Below are 22,014 nucleotides of genomic sequence, written 5' to 3' on the forward strand. Positions count from 1 at the left end.
CCGCCCCACATACTCATAATTTACCTTTTGACATAGCAGTATTACTCCTGGGTATTTGCCCAAAGGAATACAAGTCTAAGTCTGTATACTACAGAGAAACATACACATCCATGCTTCTTGTTGTTCTAGTCACATGAGCCTGAAACTGACCCAGTCTCTATGGGCTTCTACAAATGATAAAGGGAGTGTAGGACATGTACACAATAGAGCATTATACTGCTTTGATGAAGAACTGAGTTATGTTTTTGAAGAGAGCTGAAGGCCTTCGCGTTAAGTGAAATAAGCCTGGCGGAGAAAGACAAATATCACAGACTTGGATGCTTCTGCGAGTGCAGCCAGCACTCTTAGCGCTGAGCCTGTCTCTGTATCCTCCCAACACTGAATTCATTGGAGCAGCTCCAAGCTGCTGCAGGTCCAGTCTCCATCTGATACACAGGATGCACCTCTTCTCCTTAAACTGTTATCTCAAATTCCTCATGCCTCACAAGGGTGACGTGAGAAAAAAGGTTCATTCCAGCTAGGACTGATGGAATTGGAGGTTCTGTGAAGAAGGCTGTAGGTACAGCCCAGAGTTTAAAAAAAAAAAAAATAAAAGGCAGGCGGATGGGGAGGGGGGGAGGACTTCTTGCCAAGCAGAATGAGCCTTGGTGATAGGAGAATGGAGTTCTTTTCCAGCCCAGGGAGAAAGTGATTAAAGTTCTTTCAAACCTCTTTGACATTCCCATTGAGCTGTGGCTGTTTATAGTCATAAAACAACTGCAGATGGAGAGATGAAATAGAAACAGCAGGATACTCACCTCCTGCCCTCTGGGGTTATTAACACTGCATGTCTCCAGCAACAGCAGGGGGACTGTCACACACTTTCCCCTGACCTCTTCCTTTTTGCAAAGCTCACAGTCTCCCCCTTCATCCAAGTGGTTTTCTGCTGGGATCCCTACCTGACTGTGCCTAGTGCAGTGTGCACACACACGGACCTGCCTCCTGTTTTTTCTTTTTCTCTTCCATTCCTTTCTTCCTTCTTTCTTTTCCTGGCAATTTTTTCTCTTCCCCTCTCTTTCTATGTTTTATTTCATAATTATTTGTGTGTGTATTCACGTGTACATGGGTATACGCATTTATAAACCAGACAATCACGTCTGGCTTTCTTCCTCATTTCTCCATTTTATCTATTTTTCTATTTGTTATTTTGTCTATTTATTATTTGTCTATTATTTTGAGGCAGAGTTGAGTGTAGCTCTGGTCTCTACCTGGCTATGTACACTAAGATATCCTCCTGCCTCCAACTTCCTTCCAAGGGCTGGGCTTATAACCCAGCATCACCATGCCTGGTTTATGCAGTGTTGGGGATGGAATCCCATGGCTTCATGCATACTATGCCAGCATTCTACCAAATGATCCTCACAGCTACACTCTTTCTTTCTTAAATTGTTTCATAGTGTGTGTTTGGTGACAGCAACAAGAAAAGCAGTGAGCCTCCTACTGGTACAGCAAGACGCTACCTATTAGTCACCCATGGTTTGAATGCAAGGACGCAGCCATGTGACCTGTGGACTCTCTGCTTTTTACTTGCAGAAATCCGAGAAGCCTTTCGTGTTCTGGACAGAGATGGGAACGGCTTCATTTCCAAGCAGGAGCTGGGCATGGCCATGCGCTCCTTGGGGTACATGCCGAGCGAAGTGGAGCTGGCTATCATCATGCAGCGTCTGGACATGGACGGTGAGACCTGCTTAGCACTGCCAGGCTGTACCTCCCACCTCACTCACTGGGCCTGGGTTTTATGCAAGTCTCACACTCTGAGACCTATCTCGGTTTACATGTTAGGAATAGAAACTTGAACTTGATCTGGGTTTGCTCAACAGGACTGTGAGCTCCAGAGGCCAGCAGGGATGGTTTGGGGACAGTTATGGGAATGGATGAAGCCAGTTTGTTTGGTGGAGCAGCTAGACCCCCCTTTTCTTTCCCTCCCATTTTATTTTATTTTATTTTATTTTATTTTATTTTATTTTATTTATTTTTCCAATTTTCAGGGTTGGAGAGCTCAGTGGTTAAGAACTCATGCTTTGCTACTCAGATTTGGCTTTGAGCCAAATCTGGGTGGCTCACAACCATCTATAACTCCTGCTCCAGGGGGATCTGACATCTCTGATCTCTGTAGAAGCTAAACTGATGTGTACACATGTACTCACATGTGCACACACATCCACAGAAATTTAAAAGTAATATAAATCTTATCTTTAAATTTTCGTGCTTATGTGCTATGCATGTATGTATATGTTAGTTCGGTGTATGTGTATACATGTGTGTGGAGACTTCAGGTTGATGTTTAGAATAATCTTTAATGGCTTTTCTATCTTTGTCACTGAGGCAGGGTCTCTGAATCAAAGTCTGAGCTCCTAATATACCTACTCTAGCTAGCCACTTGCGGTGGGAATCCCATCTGTACCTTCTGAGTCTAGGATTATAGGTCACAACACCCACACATATTTTATGTGGGTTCTGGGGATTCAAATTCTGGTCCTCATGCTTGGGGGCAAGCACTTAACCACTGAGCCACCTCCCTGGCCCCTACGTCCCATTTAAAAGCAGCTTGTGTGTGTTTGCATGCATGTATACGTGGGTTTACACATATGGATATGTGAGTACATCTGAGCATGTGTGTGTGGAGATCAGATGTCAGTCTTGGGTCTCGTTCTTTAGGCTCTATCCACCTTAATTCTTGAGAAAGGGTCTTTAATTAGGGACTCTGAATTCACCTACTAGTGACCATTCCCCATGGGATCTTCCTGTCTCCACCCTTCTATACCCACAGCTTTCATTGTGCTGATCTACATTCTGGTTCTCACTGTTGCAAGGCAAGTACTTTATTAACTAAGCTGTCCTCACAGTCAAAAACACAGCTGTATCCCTGGAACTTAGTTCTTACCATGACTTGCAGGGAGCAAAGCTGGTAGGAGACTGTCCTTTCTCCAGTACATGCTACTGCTTATATAATATTGGGGAGGTGCCTGTAAATCTTGTGAGTTTCAGGAACTTCCTGAGACTTGTATGTTTTCTTTACTTCCTGGGTCTTAAGAGCCTTCCTCCAGAATGGAGTATTTCAGTTAGGAGGAAATAGCTACAGAACAATATAGTAAACCAAATAAGATAACAAGTATCACAGCCAGGCCTGTTGGTACAGGTCTGTCATCCCAGCTATTTGGAGGTTAAGGAAAGATGACTGCAAATTCATAGCCTGCTTTTTAGAATAGCAAGCTGCCCTACTGTAGTGCTTCAAATGAGAAATGTTCCCCATGGGCTCATGTATTTGAACACTTGTTTCCCAGTAGGTGGCACTGTTTGGGAGAGGTTATGGAACCTTTAGGAGATAGAGCCTTGCTGGAAGAAGTACATCACTGGGGACCAGCTTTGAAAGTTTACAGCCTTGCCCCATTTCCAGGTCGTGCTGCTTCATGTTTTTGCAATTTAAGATGTACTCAATCAGCTTCCTACTCCCATACTATGCCTATCTGCTGTCATATCTTCCCACCATGGTGGGCTCTTATCCCTTTAAACTATAAACCAAACCAACATTTTTCATAGGTCACTTTTGTTCATAGCGTTTTACAACAGTCGTGAATCCACCTGACTTCATGCTCTTACTTTGGGGTCCTTCCCTGACTTTCTGCAATGACGGACCCTGACCTGGTACTGTAAGATGAAAATAACCTTTTCTCCCCTGAATTCCGTTTGGTCAGAGGGGTTTATTTTTGTTTTTAATCACAGCAACATAAAGGAAACCAGAGCAATCTGGTAGGGGACTACTTGTTTGGTCTATATGCCAGTTTTCAGTTTAGCTTTCTCCTGCGTCCCCAAGAGATGTGTTAGAGAGGACAGCGACAATGGAGACCATATGGTGAATGAAGTGCAGCTGTGGATGGTGATTTTTTTTTTCACTTCAGTGCAGAGCTGCTCTATCAGGGGCATGCATTGTCTGAACAGTCTCTGATGGATGGTGACTCACTGAGCTGCTGCAGACCGGATACGACTGCACTTTCTATTGTAGCGATAGTTCTGAAGTGCCAGGGCAAAGTGCCTACAGCAAAACTTCTCTTCCATTCTCTCCCATCCTCATTTCAGAGAGGCACTGAAGGACAGTTTCCTACTTAAAACTTTTATTTAATTTTAATTTGTTTTTTTTTTTTCTGGAGACAGGGTCTCACCTTGTATCCCTGGTGGGCTTCAAGATCTCAGTGATCCTTATTCCTCAGTCTCCTGAGTCATGGGGATACAGATGACACAGTGATGAAGCTGCCTTAATAAAAATGTTTGAAAAATACCATTGTTTATAGATCTAAGAAGGTGTTGTTGATTCTTAGTTTAAAATTTCTCGAGGCCAGAGAGGTGGCTCAGCAGTTAAGAATGCTTGCTCCCTTTGCAGAGGACCTGAGCTTGGCTCCTAACACCCACACTGGGCAGCTCATAACCACCTATAACTCATGTGCTCATATCCACATATAAAGGGCATGAGGTGGCTGGTTGTCATAGTCACAGGCAGGAAGCAGAGAGAGATGGATGCTGGTGCTTAGCTCACGGTCTCCTTTTTATTCAGTTGAGGACCCATCTACATTTAGGATATGTTTTCCTGCCTCAGTTAACCTAATCTGTAAACTTCTTCTTAGACACACCCAGCAGTGTGTCTCCTAGATGATGCTAGATTAGCATATTTTTCAACTTGTGCATCGTGACCCCTTTGGGTCGATTTGTAACAGTGAAAATAATCCTGCATATCAGATATTTGCATTACGATTCATAGCAGTAACAAAATTATGGTTAGGAAGCAGCAACAAAAACGATTTTATAGTTGGGGGGGGGGGGGTCACCACAACATGAGGAACTGTATTAAAGGGTCACAGTGTTGGGAAGGTTGAGAACCACTGCTCTAGATTCTAGAAAGTTGATAACCAAGATTAACCGTCACACAAAAGGGGCTGGTACTGCGTTAAGTGCTAGACTCCAGCCCATGGGAGAGTTCTCATGATACTGAAGATCCCATCTGCTTGCATAAGGGTTGGAGCCCCACAGGACCTTATATGGGGACGTTCTTCAAGGAACTCAGGAGGCCAAGCTCAGACATTTGCTCCATCTGCTGTATAAGAGATTCTTGACTTCTACCAATTTGCTTGCAATTTATCACAATCTTATAAATTCTGCTGGCGAGCACTGAAGCAAATATTTAGAGAGTTTCTATCAGTTTATTTAACCAAAGACAATTCACCAGGTATTTTACAGAGACTGAGCAGATAAAAATGCTTTTGATTTGATTTAATTTAATTTAATTTAATTTAATTCTGAACTCTGGTACTTTTAGAGGCAGAGTCTTGCTCTGAACTTCAGGCTACCCTGGAACTCCCTCCAGAGCCCAGGCTGTTCTAGAACTTGGAATCTTTGTGTTAGTCTCTCAAATATGTACCATCAGGCCCAGCCTGAACTGATTTACTTTTAAAAGTTGACTTTATTTTTATGTACGTGAATATGTGTGCCTGTGCACATGTGTGTGCTGATGCCCATAACAGTCAGAAGAGAGTGCTCAGTCCACTGGAGTTGGAGTTCCAGTTGGCACTAAACTACCATTTGGATGCTGGAAACTGAACCCCAGGTCCTCTGCAAAAGCAACACATTCTCTTAACCACCAAGCCATCTTTCCAGTTTCTTCTTTTAACCGAGTGTCTTATTTATTGTTTGACAATTTCATACATGCAAACAATATATCTAGATTATATACACCCCACCTACTCCCTCCCATTCCTCCCAGGTGGCCCCAACAGTCACTCTCCCCCCTTCACCTTCCTTCATGTCTTCCTCCTCCTCCTCCTCCTCCTCCTCCTCCTCCTCCTCCTCCTCCTCCTCCTCCTCCTCCTCCTCCTCCTCCTCCTCCTCCTCCTCCTCCTCCTCCTCCTCCTCCTCCTCCTCCTCCTCCTCCTCCTCTTCTTCTTCTTCTTCTTCTTCTTCTTCTTCTTCTTCTTCTTCTTCTTCTCCCCCTCCTCTTCCTCCTCCTCCTCTTCCTCCTCCTCCTCCTTTTCCTCTTCTTCCTCCTCCTCTTCCCTCTTTTCTTCTTCACACCAAGTCCAGTCAGAGCTGCCTTGAGATTGTTGGCCCATGTCATTGGCTTGATCTTGTACAGATAACTACATTTTTTTTAGGGCATGGCTTCCTTAAAAATTAATTTTTTGGCCTAAACAAATGTACTATTAACTTATGAAAATACTGAGTTTTTGTGAAAAGAGTAATTTTTTTTTTTATAGCCTGGTTGGAGGGGGAAGTGTGTGTCTGCAGGCATTTTATTACTAAGACTGTGGCAGGAAATTTCTGGGCTGCCAAGTTCTGGGGACAGCTGGATTGACTGTTCTCTTAATGAAGTCCTTTGAGCTGATTGGTTTGTAAGAAATTAGGATGTAGTTATAGTCTCCTCTCCGCACTTCTGGACCTGGGTATCTGCCATAGCAATTTCATCCCAGGTTGACTCTAATTAAGTAGCTCTTTGAGATGGAGAATGTGGGATGGCAATTTTTACGGGGGTGATGTATATACATGCACATACATACATATATAGATGCACATACATATATATGTGTATACACACACACACACACACATATATATACATACATATATACATATATATATATATATATATATATATATATATATATGACTGGGGGAGATAGTGATATCATTAATGGGCTTGCATAAAATATACTGACATTTGTGTTTTCAGGATAAACACAAAATTGGTCCTGGACTTAGTTAAGAATTGAACTTTTAAAGAGGCTGGGATGAGGAGAGATAAGTAAGAAAAACTAATTATCGTGCAAGCATGAGCACCTGAGTCCAGTCCCTAGAACCCATTAAAAAACAAGCAAACAAGTATAGTGGTGCATGGTTGTAATCTCAGGGCTGGGGCCACAGAGACAAGCAGATCCCTGGGGCTCACTGGCTAGTCAGCCTAGCCTATGTGGACGAGTTCCAGTGAGAGATGCTGTTTCAAAAGATTAGATAGGATGGATGGCATTTGAGTAACAGCTGAGATTGTCCTCTGGCTGTGTGCGCGTGCATGCGCGCGCGCACACACACACACACACACACACACACACACACACACACACACGCTGTAAGATGGCCACATCTCTCTAGTTCTAGACCCTGGCATCTGAGGCAGCAGGAAATGTGGCCATGATTAGATGCAAATCTGCACCCCACACTCACCGTCTCTTTCTGGGGTGCCTGCTGATTTGTCCGACAGTGAGGTCATGGCTTTAGCGCGAGGCCTCGCTGGAACTGACTAAGCTCATCTGCGCATGCCAAATCCTCACATATGGTTTTCATCAGGGGCTCGCAGGCAGCAGGGTGCCTTGCTGGCTGCCTTCAAACAGTAGCCTCTTTGGATTGGGAAACTTGTTGGATGTCTTCCACACAGGCTCAGCCAGACAGTCCCAGAGGGTGGAATGGAAGACCAACATGAAGGTCTGGAATTACTCTCCTGGTCTATAGCCAGGTGGCTGTCAATACTAAGACTGACTTGTGTGTGTGTGAGTGTGTGTGTGTGAGTGTGTGCGCGTGCACGCACACGCTCTAATGTGGGCACGTGTCTTCTATGTTTGAAACTATTATTCAGAGTTAAACAAAAACTCAAAGCTTCTGTTCATTGCCCAGGGCTTTCTTTGGCTTTTTACTGGAAAGGATCTTTCTTGGACCTTGGACTCAACCGCTCATTTTCACCTTGTGATGGATAGCTTTGATTGTCAACTTGACTGCATTAAAAAAAAAAAATGCCTCGGGGTGTGTCATGGGGGAAGTGGCTCAGTCAGTGAAGTGCTTGCTTTGCAAGCATGAGGACACGGGTCTGATTGTCAGAAGCCACATTAAAAAGCCAGGCATGGTAGCGTGGACTTGTAATATGAACACTGTGGAGATGGAAGCATGTTAATTCCTTGGCTAGCCAGCCTAGTTGGATTGGCAAGTACCAGGTAAAAGGGAGAGACCCTGTCTCAAAATACACACACACACACACACACACACACACACACACACACACACGCTTACCATCCCCCCACTCCCCTTGACACACACACACAACAAAAAGCCAGCCAAGGTAGATAGCTTCTGGTTGCCACCGAAAGCATACACATATGAACCTGCACGTGCACACCTGTGTGTATCTTCACATATTTGCATACACAAGGAAATGCCTTGTGTATTAATGAATAAAGGGCATTAATGAATCACATGTCTGTCTGCATCTACAGTGTTATTTCCAGGGATATATAGCTGATGGGTAAATGGCCTTCTTACCACCCCCACCCTGAATGCGGGTGTTACTGTCCCCTGGGCTGGAGTCCTGAACTGAATAAAAAGAGGCAAAAAAGGATGAAATCAACTGAGCACAAGCCTTCTTCTCTCTCCCTGCTTGCTGACCCATCCAAATGTGAGCGAAGGGAGTCCACTCCTCCTGCCCTGCCTTTCCCACCGTGATGGACTGTCTGCCCTTGAACTGTGAGCCAAAATCCTTCCACACTGAATGAAGTTAGTTCCTGTCAGGTGTCTGGCTCCAGCAATGTGGACAGGGAGATAACATTTACGAACCATTATCCTTGAAGAATTGACAGGCAGCCATACTGAGAACTACCTCAGCTTGCCATCCTAGGTGCTCAGGGGCCCGGGGCAGGAGTACCACAAGTTCAAGATCAGCCTGGGCAACTGTAGAAAATTCAAATGGAGGGATGGGGTTGTAGGTAATTGTTAGAGTGTTTGCTTAGCACACACACACACACGCACACGCATACACACACACACACACACACACAGGAAAAGGGGAGCTGAATCCTTTCATAGATATTTGTGGAGAATGGGTGCTTTGGAGTCCCTGTGGACTCTGGAGCATCCCCATTCACTTCTTTCAGATCTCGGGCTTCCCAGTAGCTGCCACGGCTCCTGCAGGTTTCACTAAAGAATAAAGTCATGGTATTCTTGAGACTTGAAGGACACTTTTGACCACTTTCTGCATTGCTAGTGATTTGAACAGGACAGGTTAGTCATCTGGAGTGAGCCAAAGTAGCTTGGAGGAAAGTTTTCTCAAATAATAGAGCCAGCAGCCCATGGCCCTTGTACCCACTCGCTTGCATTTTGTAATATAACCCTCTCTTCCAAATGGCCCCTTGTTCTCCTGTGGCTAGAGAACAGAAATTCACCCTTAAAAAGAGAATTTGGGGTGTGGGCTGTGTGTGTGCATGTATGTGTGTGTGTTGTGCATGCATGTGCACACATGAGTGCCTGTGTTCATGTGCATACATGTGTGTATGTGAGTGTCTGTGTTCATGTGCATACATGTGTGTATGTGAGAGTCTGTGTTCATGTGCATGACTGTGCATAGAGGCCAGTGCAGATGCCAGATGTCTTGCTATGTTGCTCTCCAACTCATCACCAAACTGAAAACTCACTGTTTGAGCTAGGCTGGCTGACCAGTGAGCTCTTGGGATCCATCTGTCTCTATCTCCCAGTGTTGTAGTTAAATTCACATACAGCTATGCCTTACTTTTGATGTGGGCTCAGGGGATTCGAACTCAGATCCTCATGCTTGCACACCAAGCACACTTTCTTACTTACTTAATGATCTCCCCAGCTCTAAATTTTCTCTTTGAGCCAAGCACACAGCCTTTGTCTTCCTTCTTCCTGATTTGTGTGTGGTCTCTTTAAATTCTAAGGCATTCTCATGCCAGGAGTCTGAGAATTTGTTTTGTCTCTTATATGCCTGTAGGTTTTGTTTATTTATATTTGTTTTGTTTTAGGTTCACCACTGCCTGGGGGTGTGGGGGGGGTGAAATTTCATTCAGTTCTGTCCAATTTAAAACAATTTATCTGATGTCCATTAAGTGTGAACTTGCTTGTTTGTATGGTGGCTAAATTCACTTTGGGGTCAATTTTGAGGCAAACCACTGAGATCATGAGGAAGAGAACCATGGCTGGGTCACAGGAACAGGTAGGTGTGAGTTGACAGAATCCCTCTGTGAGTCACTGGTGTTCCAGTTAGTCTCAGGTGTCAGGTCCCACTGGGCTCCAGTCCGTACCTAGAGTTTTATATGAACGAGTTGGTGAATCTTCGGTTTTAGTATTGTACTTCTACAGACTACTCAATCAAACCTGGACTGTGTGCTTGTTACTCAGCTTGTTGCTCGGACAAAAATCCCTAAGAGAAGCAACTTAAGAGAGGGAGGATTGGTTTTGACTCACAGTTTTAGAGGGTTTTGCCCACCATAGTGGTGAATGCTGGTGGGATCCCTTAATGAGAACATGAGGTGTGTGTCCTTCACATGGCATCAGACCAAGGAGCAGAGAAAACAGGCCTGGGATGGGTACAGCATTCTAAGTACATCCCTAGGCTGCTGCTGCTATTGAATTACAAAAATGTTTTCTTTTGCAGTTTCCTTCCTTCCTTCTTTCCCCTTTATTCTATATTTCTTCCCTCTCTCTAACTCTCTCTGCCCGTCTCTGTTATTACTCTCTTTCTCCTTTGCCCCTTTACTTCCTTCTTTCCTTCCTTTCTGCCTTCCTCCATCCTTGATTCCTTTTCTCCCTCCCTCCCTCTCTCCTCCCTCCTTCCTTCCTTGCTTCCTTCCCTCCTTCTTTCTTCTTTCAGTGCTGAGGGTTGCATCCAGGATCTTCTCCCTTCTCATGATAGGTGAGCCCCATTCTACTGAGCTGCTCTCTTTTTCCTCCTTTTCAGTATCCTGCCTCAGAGGGCCAGAGCATCCTTCTAGGGGCCTGACATTCTAGGCTATGGGCTTTTTTTTTTTTTTCTTTTCAGCTTTTGTCTGGCTATGGATGTCCTTGGTCACTTAATGAGGAATCGAGGGAGGAGGAATCAGAAACTGTTACTCTTTGCAAGGACAGCTCAGGAGTCTCTCAGGTCTTGCTTAAGATCTAAAGTATGAGTGGAGCAAAATTTGTCCTTATTGCTTGTCATCCACACACTGCATTTTCCCACCCTAAGGAATCCAGAGCACATGTGTCCCATTACTTTTGGTTTTATTTATTCTTAGAACAGATGCAGAGAAATCCATATATATATATATATATATATATATATATCTCACATCACAAAAAAATGAAAAAAATGACAGCCCCCTCCCCATGAGCTCTGAAAACAAACGCTTAACCAATGTTTTACCAAACACATACTTTTTTTAAATATCCCACTTCAGCCTTCCAAGTCTCAGGAAGGGCAAAGCAGCTAGAACAACTGTCAAATGATGAATAAATTCTTTGCTCATTTGCATACATATTCATTAGCTGAAGTTGCCATGGCAACTGTACCTTGCAGAGACAGAGACTTGGGGTTCAGCACAACATCATTTTGGAAAGTGTCTAAAAGCTTTGCACTCCTCCACCAGAGCTTGACAAGTATGAGATATTTTAGGGGGCGGGTGCCTTGAGTTTCCTAATAGTCTGTGACAATCACTAGGTACTGATGGTTTAAGGAAAGAACTTTTGCTGGATGAAAGTTCACAAAGCAGTGGTGGCTCTGTTTCCATGCCCACCTGTCCCTGCAGCAAGATGGCCAGATGCAAACACAGGTGGTGCAGGTACTACCTCTAATTTGGAACATTCTCCCCAGGACAGGAGAAGAGACGGCCATAGAACTCAGGAAGCTCAGGAAACTGGTAAGGCTCAGGAAGTTAATGAAACAAACTAAGTGCAGAAAGTTACAAGATTGACAGGGTACCTCCCACAGCTAAGACCATTGCTGAGAAGGGGGTTTCTGTTAGAGCTGCCTGTAGATTGTGCAGGGACTTCCAGAAATGCTAGTTTCCCCATCATCTCATCTAGCAAGACTTGGTTGGATTTGCTCCTTTAGCATTGGTACCCTATTTTGGAAAAAACAGATGCTTCTTCGTGGATACTCATGAAAAGTTACACAACAGCAGGTGTGCAGTTCCTCAGTCATTTATCTCCTTAGACACAGTTCGTTCTGTGTAATATATATATAAAGAATGAATGCACAACCATTTCTAAAGACTTCATCCCAGATGGTGTTGGGGGCATAGATTTTTAAAAGAGGGAGGGGACAGGAGAAATCAGAGTTATATTCTCAACTGGGGCCATCTACCTTCTATTCTCTTTTTGTTGCTGTGATAAAAATACCCCCAAAAAGCAACTTAAGGGAGAAAGGGCCTATTTTTGTTCACAGTCCCAGGTTACAGTCCATCACTACAGAGAAATAAGATCAGGAGCTTGAGGGAGATGTTCACATTGTGTCCACTGCAGGAAGCAGACACACACACACACACACATGCATACACACACGTGCATACACATGCACATATGCACACACATGCATGCACGTGCTCACACACAGGCATGTGCACACACATGCTCATGCATGTGCACACACATGCACAGGTATGTACATATACATGCCTTACTTACCCCCCCCCCGCACATCTGCTAGTGCAAATAGGGCAAGGAGTGAAAATATTTTATATGATAATTGCAGAACTCTAATTTGGGATTATAGAGCAAATTTGGAAGTTGATACCTTGTGGACCTTTTGAACTTAAATGAGAAGTTTGGGGGAAACAAAAACCCTATAAGTTCTACATCTATCATAAGATGCCAAAGGAACTCTTTTCCCGTGAATTAATTATTTTTCCAGGGACTGTGACAAAATACCCAGCAGAAACACCATTAAAAAGGTGGATTTGTTTTATGTCTGTTTCAGAATGAGCCATGGTTACTTGGTCCATGGTTACTTGGTCCATGGTTACTTGGTCCATGGTTACTTGGTCCATGGTTACTTGGTCCATGGTTACTTGGTCCATGGTTACTTGGTCCATGGTTACATGGTCCATGGTTACTTGGTCCATGGTTACTTGGTCCATGGTTACTTGGTCCATGGTTACTTGGTCCATGGTTACATGGTCCATGGTTACTTGGTCCATGGTTACTTGGTCCATGGTTACTTGGTCTATGGTTACATGGTCCATGGTTACTTGGTCTATGGTTACTTGGTCTATGGATGGTTACTTGGTCCATGGTTACTTGGTCCATGGTTACATGGTCCATGGTTACTTGGTCCATGGTTACTTGGTCCATGGTTACTTGGTCCATGGTTACTTGGTCCATGGTTACTTGGTCCATGGTTACTTGGTCCATGGTTACTTGGTCTATGGTTACATGGTCCATGGTTACTTGGTCCATGGTTACTTGGTCTATGGTTACTTGGTCTATGGATGGTTACTTGGTCCATGGTTACTTGGTCCATGGTTACTTGGTCCATGGTTACATGGTCCATGGTTACTTGGTCTATGGTTACTTGGTCTATGGATGGTTACTTGGTCCATGGTTACTTGGTCCATGGTTACTTGGTCCATGGTTACTTGGTCCATGGTTACTTGGTCTATGGTTACTTGGTCCATGGTTACTTGGTCCATGGTTACTTGGTCTATGGATGGTTACTTGGTCCATGGTTACTTGGTCCATGGTTACTTGGTCCATGGTTACATGGTCCATGGTTACTTGGTCCATGGTTACTTGGTCCATGGTTACTTGGTCCATGGTTACTTGGTCCATGGTTACTTGGCTCCCTATTTCTAAGTCTGTTGTGAGGACAGAGCATCATGGGAGAATACAGCAGACACTGTTTCCATTGTAGCAGACAGGAAGCAAAAGAAGTAACCAGAAGGTGCCCTGCTTAATGCTCTCCCAAGGACCCATCCTTAACGACTTAAGTCTTCTATCAAGTTCTATCTTACAGCTCCAGGTTGTAAGTCCATCACTGTGGGGAAGTTAAGGCAAGAAGTTACAACCAGTCACATCACATCCCCAGTGAGGAGCAGAGAAAGACAGATAGGTTCATGCTCTCTTGGCTGCATGTGCTCAGCTTGAGTTCTCTGTTCAGACATTTTTGGGACCCCATGCCTAGGAAATGGAGTTGCCCAGAGTTGGATCATCCCACCAATTAATTTAAGACAGTCTTCTACTGTCCATCTTATCAAGACAATTCCTCATGGAGAGTTTCTTTCCAGGTGATTCTAAGCCTAGAATTGTCAGGTGACAATTATAGCCATCCATGACACTTTCCTAATAGCACCACCTGCTAGAGACCAAGCACTCAACACATGAGTCTCTGGGAGGGCATTTTATATTCAAGCCATAACATCCCTTGGAAAGGAACAAAAGAAAAAACAGAGGAAAGAATCATTCTAACCACTTCTGTGGAGATTAATGAGTGTCAAATAACTGTGGAGAGTAGAGATGATATGTTTACTATTTGGGAGTGCTGTGAAGGATGCCAGTGTGATTGTGTCTCTGGAGCCTATGCATGGACAACTCAACAAGGTACCACGCAGAGCCTCATGGGCGTGAGGTAATTGGACACATTTTATGGCTCAGAACATAGTTTATGTTTTCTGCTCTGGACTTCAGAGGCAGCAACATAAAAATGGGCTGTTATGTGAGACTTTGCCGGGGGAAGTGGCAACATCCCAGAATGGTAACCCATGACTTACTAAGGTTTGTACCAACGTCCAACGTGGTGAACCAATATGTTTTTCTTAGGTCTACTAACAAGAGTGTGGGTGAAGGGACACAGGAGAACAATAATCCAAAGACAGCCATGTCTCTGAAAAGTCCACACTAACACAGAGGACAGCTTTAAAAAGCCCCAGCTCCAAAATGCAGTCAGCTGGACAGGTCTAGAATTAACCCTTTCCTCCTCGCATTACTTGTGGTCATGATGTTTTATGGCAGTGTTAGAAAGCAAACTTGGAGAGAATCTTGTACATCTCAGCTTTCCCAGACATGTGAAGTTTGTTTGACCTCCTGAGTCTCATGAGCACCCAGCCCCAGTCCTGCAGGGAACAATTTCAATTCAGAGGAAAATGTTATACAGCAAGCAGTGCACTAACATGGTGGTTCTCATCCCTTTGGGGAATAATATGACCTTTTCTCAGGGGTCACCAGAGACCATTGGAAAATACAGTTGGTGAATCCTGAGTCCCTAATGAATGACCCTTTTTCAAGAATTAAGGTGGGTGGCACATAAAGAATAAGACCCAATATTGACCTCTGACCTCTACATTCAGATGTGCTCCTATAACCACATGTGCAAATCTCACATATACATGCCTGCAAACACATACAAGCTGCTTTTAAAATGGGAGGTAGGGGCCAGAGAGGTGGCTCGGTGGTTAAGTGCTTGTCTCCCAGTGTCAGGAATTATATTAAGGGGTTGCAGAATTAGGAAAATTGAGAGCCACCACCCTACTGAAAGTGTTCTTCCCAGTTATGGGAAGGAAAGAGATGAGAATGTGAGCACTGCCTTGAATTCTTCGTGCGGCTTCACTGTGATCTGCCTGTAGCTTTTGTAAGTGTTGCGATAGCTGTCTGAGAAAAATGGTCTTGACAGAGAGGCAATCTTCCTCAGAGTGACATTTTTCCCTCTAAAATGGAGAGCGCATGCGCAAAGAGTAGGATGGGTGGGGTCCAGGTGGAGATGCCTGAAGAGTGTGAAATACTAGTGTTCTTTCATAGGTTTGTAGGTAGATGCTGTGTTGATGGGAGAGGATGTTTCCAACAAGTGCCTCTGTACATCCTTAAGGCCAGAGTTGGGTTCTTCCTCCTGTTGTTGACTGATTTTATACATATTACATCACTTACATAATCGATGGAATTGTGATTTGAATGTGGAATGTCCCATGGTGGTTTGAATGAGACTAGCCCCCATAGGCTCAGATGTTTGAATACTTGCTTTCCACTTAGTGGAACTGTTTGGGCAGAATTAAGAGATGTGACTTTGCTGGAGCAGGTGTGCCCTTGTTGTAGGTAGGAGGCATGTCACTGGGGGTGGGCTTTAAATTGCCAAAAGCCAATGCTAGGTCTTGTCTTGCTTTCTCTCTCTGCGTACAACTTGTGGATCAGATGTGATCTCTCAGCCGTTTCTCTAGCACCATGCCTGCCACCAGGCTTCCCATCGTGATGATCATAGACTAACCCACTGAAACTGTAAGCAAGCCCTTAATTAAATGCTTTTTTCTCTAAGTTGTCTTACTCATTGTATCTCACAGCAGTAGAACAGTACCTAGGATTGTCCCCCGTAGGTTCCTGTGTTTGAACATTTGTCTCCATCAAGTGCTGTTTGGGAGGCTGTGAAATCTTTAAAAGGTGGTGTCTCAGGAGAAGAAGAGGCTCATTGGGGGAAAAGGAAGTTTTATTGGCAAGTGATACTTTCTGCCCAGTCTCTGTTTCCTGCCTATGGATGCAATGTGGCTAACCACCTCATATTTCCTCTACCTCATGCCTTCTCTACATGATCAACTTTGTCCTTTGGTTCATAAGCCAAAACAAACCTCCCCATTCTCAAGTTGCCTATTTGACCACAGTTATAAGAAGAGGAAGTAACACAGTTTGTTTTACTTGAACCGAGTGCTGTTGAGGTTCCTACATGTACCATGGAATCTCAGCATCTCTGGATACAGGGAACTGTATAACAGGGACTGTTGTGGAGGGCTGGCAATAGCATCCCAAGAGTATCAGGATCCAGTCCTTGCAACCTGTAAATGTTACCTAATTTGGAAAAAGTCTTCACAGATGTAGTTAAGTTAAACAATCTTAGGTTGAGGAGCTCCTTGGTGTCCTTTAAGTGTGACTGCACTATCCTGTGTCACTCAGCTTCCCATTGCAACAGCCAAAATCCCTCAAAGAATAGTTGAAAGGAGGAAGGATTCAGGGTCTGAGCACTCATGCCATTATAGAAAGAGTGTGGTCCAGAAGAAGACCTGACATCACAGTATCCAAGCATCAGAGGAAGCTCACTGGCTTCCTCCTCTTCACTTTATCCCACCCAGTCCTGTAGCCTAGGGGATGGTGCCACCCATGTTCAGGATGTGTCTTTCCCTCTCTAACGTCTTTAAAAAAATCCTCCTCGATACTCCCAAGAGTCTGCTTTATTAGGCTCTTAGGCACTTCTCAATCAAATAAGGTTCAAAATTAACCATCATACCTTTTCATGAGATTTGAATCACTCAGAGGGGCAGATCATGTGAAGGCTGAGACTAGGCCTGGGGTGATGTGGCCATAAATCAGGTAGGTACATAGATAGACCCAGACAGAAGGAATGAGAAATAAAATGATAGAGACTAGGACTGGGGTGATGTGGCCATAAACCAGGCAATGCAGATAGACACAGACAGAATGAACAAGAAATAAATTAATAGAGCCTGAGAGAAAATGCTCTTAAATTATACCCATAGATACTAATTTTAGATTTCCACCTTCTAGCGCTTTGAAAGAGTCCAAATTGCTCTCTCTCTCTCTCTCTCTCTCTCTCTCTCTCTCTCTGTGTGTGTGTGTGTGTGTGTACAATGTAAATGTGTGATGTACCTGTGTGTGGTGTATATACTTGTTAGTATTGGCTACAAGTGTGTATGCACATGCATATGGAGGCTTGGGGTGACCATTAGTGTTTTTATTTCTCCTTGATCACTCTGTACCACTCTAATTAATTGATTAATTAAGAAACCAATCAATCAATCAACTAAAATTGAAGTCGTACTTGTGCATGACAACTGTGTTCAGTGGCTACTCATGACAGTTATTGGTGCATTGATAGTCAGCTGAAAGTCCAGCTTTCACAATCTCCACACAAAGGAATAACATACATTAGATTGGGGTGTTCATCCGAAAAATGGTTCTTTGTATCTCAAAGCCCAGAATGTTGAATTTGCATGTCTACCATGGCAGGAGTGGACCACGATAGAGCGGAGGCTAGAGAGCTAATAGCTTAGTGTCCTCTTTCATGACTGTGTCTCCGTTTACACACTCCATCCTTTTTCATCCTCTGTCACCCCCTTTCTTTGGTCTTTTCCATCTTTAAAAAACAATGATGTTTGAGGCAAAGCCTCTCACTGAACCTGGTGTTCCTTCATTTGGTTAGGCTGGCTCTCTAATCAGCCTTCATCCTGTCTGTACCTTCCCAGTGCCTGAGTGCTCCCAGAGCACCACCACGCTCAGCTTTTTATGTGAGTCTTGAGGATCCTAGCTTAGCGCCTCATGCTGGGCAGAAGCATCCTTACGTAAGGATGTATGGCTTATGTATGGCTTATCAGCCATAATGCTCTTCACAACACAAAGTAGCTAGCTTATTACCCGTCTCACAAATGGATGAATCTGGGGTCCTATGACACTACCCACCACTGACCTGAGCGTATGTCCCACTTAGCAAGGACTGTGACTGTATCTCCCTGAGGAGGCTCTGCTTGACCTATTTTTTTTTTCCTGTGACATTGAGTTCTGACAACTGGGTGTTTGTCATGAAGCTTATTTTTCATCCCAGGGGGCTCCTGCCTCTCTACCTTGCTTGCCCTTTCTGAGCACGTTGGTGTCTGGATGAACAGTCACTCTGTCCTTGATCGACAAGACAAGTGATTTTTTTATTATACTCAAAAATGACTCTAGCTGCTGTTGCTGTGTAGAGCCAGTCCACTGCTGAGAATTTTTTTTCTGTCAACTCAAATATTTTATATATATTTGAGGATGACATACATGAATACTGTTAACATACATGAATACCGTGTTTATATCATTTCTCTCCCTTTATCTCTTAACTCACTAGGTCCATTTAGTGTTATTTAAATATCCATGTGCTTAGAACTGACCACTGGACATTAAATAACCTTTCAGGGTGCTTGCCCCTGGAAAATACTAATTCCCTCCTCTTAGCACCAGTTGATTGCCTGTAGCTCTTCATCTAGGTAGGGGTGGGGTTTTGCTAGTTTTCTTTCATCTATGTTGCCATGATTACAGTGTTATCATTATGCAGGTTTTGTTGAGATAGTCCTATTGTTCAGATTTCACAGGCATAGCCTGAAGACAGACTCTCAAAGTGGGCATCCTGGTCCACTGGTACTCACAGGTTTTCACCCCCTTGCCTGTGATGTTGACTGAGCCTTAGGCGTAGTGGTTGCATTGTAGAGGTAGCAATCAGGGATGAGAACACCACTGTAACTAACTCTGTGCATTTTGATGGTTGGTATCTGTGACAGCCTCCATCTTCTGCCAAAAGAAAGCTCTTTGATGAGGGGCTAATAGCCACACTTACTTATGGCTGTGTGGTTAATTATTTGGAAAGCAATTAGAAATTATAGTGGTTTAAGAAAACGGCAGTAGTAGGCTCTCCTCTAGGGTCTGTGTCCTCTCCAGCCACACGGAGTTGGCTGGGTTTATAGTGCTAGGCATGAGTTCCCTCCTACGGTGTGGGCCATAGATTCAATTAGAGTTAATGATGCCCTATTGCATCACTGGGGATATCTTGCTGGGCTGGTCATTGTTGTGGTTCCTAGGCTTTATAGCCGGGTAGGAATATTGGATGCTTTTCTCCTTTGACAGCTTGCACAGAGCCTTCTAGTATTATGAAAGCTAATCCTCACAGAGGAGAGACATCCAGGCCGGTTCCAGCTCATTTTCTCCCATATCTGAAATTTGTGCTTTCTACACAATAGGTACTTCCCTTCGGCTTCTGGGAGACAAACAAGGGCAATGATAATAGATTATATTGTTTGGGGAGTCTCTTGGACACCCATCCCAACCAAGAACTCAAAGGGAGATTTTCCTTACCTGACATTGGGAGTTGGCAGTCTATGACTCTTGGAGGAACATGATCACCCCATGCGGCATAGCCTCTTTAACACACACACACACACACACACACACACACACACACACACACACACACTATTCCTATAAATGTGCTCGTCTATGGTGTATGTTCTAACACACTCAGTGTTATTCTGTGCTTTCTTGTATTCCTTCTGTATTGCCTTCTCTCCCACATTTCCAGTTAAAGCCCTCATTCCTGCTTCCTTCTTCATACCATTCATGATATATCCTCCTCTCTAATGTTCCCTTCATCCTCATGGTTTCTCAACCATGTTTAGTTCTTCCTTTGAGAACTCTCGGTTCAGATTTATAACCCGTTCTTTAATTACATCATTGGATTGCTTCAGTCTTTGTTTATTTCGTCCCTTGCCAGTTCTGGATATCGAGTCCCCATCAGCTGTACATGCAGCAAAGCCTGTCTCTCACTCTGCAGGCTTCCTCCTCACTCAACATGTCTCCTTTGCTGGACAGAAGGTTTTGACTTTTATGACGTCCCGTTTGTAAGGTGTTGGACTTAATTCCCGGGCAAATGGAACCCCATCCATAAAGTCCCTTTTCTGCTCTTAGATCTTGTGGGGCTCTGCTTAGGTTGTCTTTTAAGGGTTTCAGCATCACAAGTTTCACATCCATGTCTTTGACCCATTTGGAGTTGGTTTGTGTGCAAGAGCATACCCGCAGGTTAGGTTTTATTCTTCTATATGTGAACATGCAGTTTCCATACCACCATTTGTACAAGATGCTGTCTTTCCTCCCGTGAGTATTTTTGGTGTCTTTGTCGGATATCAGATGGCTGTGATTATGTGTACTCACGTTTGGGTCTTCTATTTTGTTCCACCGATCTGCATATCTGTTTTTGTGCCAGGACAGCGCTGGGTTTTTTTTTGTTGTTATACTATAGCTCTGTGACATAGCTTGAAATCTGGTATGGAAGTCCCTCTATGATGGTTATTTTTGCTCAGCATAACTTGGGCTATCTTGGGGTTTTTTTGTGCTTCCATGTGAATTTTTAGCATTTTTTTTTTAACTTCTATGAAGACTGTTGTGGGGGTTTTGGTAGGATGGTCATTCTCACAATATTAATTCTTCGAATGCAAGAGCATGAGAGGTCTCTCCATCTCCTAGGGTGTCCTCAATTTCTTCCTTCAGAGATTTTGTTTGTGTGTGTGTGTGTGTGTATGTATGTGTGCATGTGTGTGTGTATGTGTGTGCATGAGTACAACATACATGTTCATTAAAGATGGGATGGGGTCATCAGCCCTTATTGGTAGCAGCCTTCCTCATGACAGACAGTGCATAGCTCATCTCTCCCACTCTGTATCCCCACCCTCTTCATGATGAACTTGAACTGTGGTTTGTCTTTGGACGCCTTGAACAGTAGTTCCATGGGAGGCTCCTGCAATCCTCTTGGATCACATCCACATGAACTTGCTGTGTTCGGTGAGGCCCCAGCAAAGCCAATGTGCCCGGGCTCACTGACATCCTTTGTTACCTCATGGCCTTTGTTGAGTTGAGGCCATGGGGTAGCACCCGGGGATGGCTGCTGCTCTTTGAGGGTGGCTGTGGCAGAAATACTTTAGAGGGAAAAGTTTTCATTGTAGAAATCTTTCACCTCCTTGGTTAATTTCTCTCTCTCTCTCTCTCTCTCTCTCTCTCTCTCTCTGTGTGTGTGTGTGTGTGTGTGCGTGGTGAAGGAGAGTCTTTTGGGAACTCTTTGTCAACATGTTTGTTATTGGTATAGCCTTTAGAAAGGCTACTGATTTTTGTAAGTTGCTATTGTTGGTTGCCATTTTATTGAAAGTGTTATTTTTAGAAAATTTGCGATGGAATCATTGGGATACCTTACATTTAATATCATATTAAGTACAAATATGGCTAACTTGACTTCTTGCCCCTCTCCCATTTGTATCCTTTAAATTTCTTCCTATTGTCTTATTGCTCTAACTAGTCCTTCAAGCGCTGTATTGAAAAGGAGCTGTGATAATGGACAGCCCCGTTTTGTTCCCGATGTTAATGTGATTGCTTCAAGTTTTTTTCCATTTAGGATAATATTGTCTCTAAATTTGCCATACATAGCTTTTATTATGCTAATGTCCATTCCTTTCAGGCCTATTCTGTCTAGGACTTTTATCAGGAAGGCTTGTTGGATTTTGTCAAAGACCATTTCTGTATCTATTGAGATGGTCATGTAATTTTAACCTTTTAAATCCATTTGTATGATTTATTACTCTTATCTGCTTTTATATATAAAACCATCCTTTATCTTTGCACCACCAGGATAAAGTCCATTTGGTCATGGTGGATGGTCATGCTGATCTCTACCTATACTCA

General features: G+C 43.8%; 1 protein-coding gene across 9 annotated transcripts in view; it reads left to right on the forward strand.

The window, feature by feature from the left end:
* Caln1 (calneuron 1) overlaps positions 1-22,014 on the forward strand; it is a 474,231-nt gene that overhangs the window by 240,620 nt on the left and 211,597 nt on the right. For all 9 annotated transcript variants that reach the window (XM_076923056.1, XM_076923054.1, XM_076923058.1 and 6 more), the window contains one exon: positions 1,573-1,716. In XM_076923056.1, the coding sequence (XP_076779171.1) occupies positions 1,573-1,716 (144 nt within the window). The remainder of the gene's footprint in view (positions 1-1,572; positions 1,717-22,014) is intronic.

This window comes from Arvicanthis niloticus, chromosome 24 (genome assembly GCF_011762505.2).
Source record: "Arvicanthis niloticus isolate mArvNil1 chromosome 24, mArvNil1.pat.X, whole genome shotgun sequence".
NCBI lineage: Eukaryota > Metazoa > Chordata > Mammalia > Rodentia > Muridae > Arvicanthis > Arvicanthis niloticus.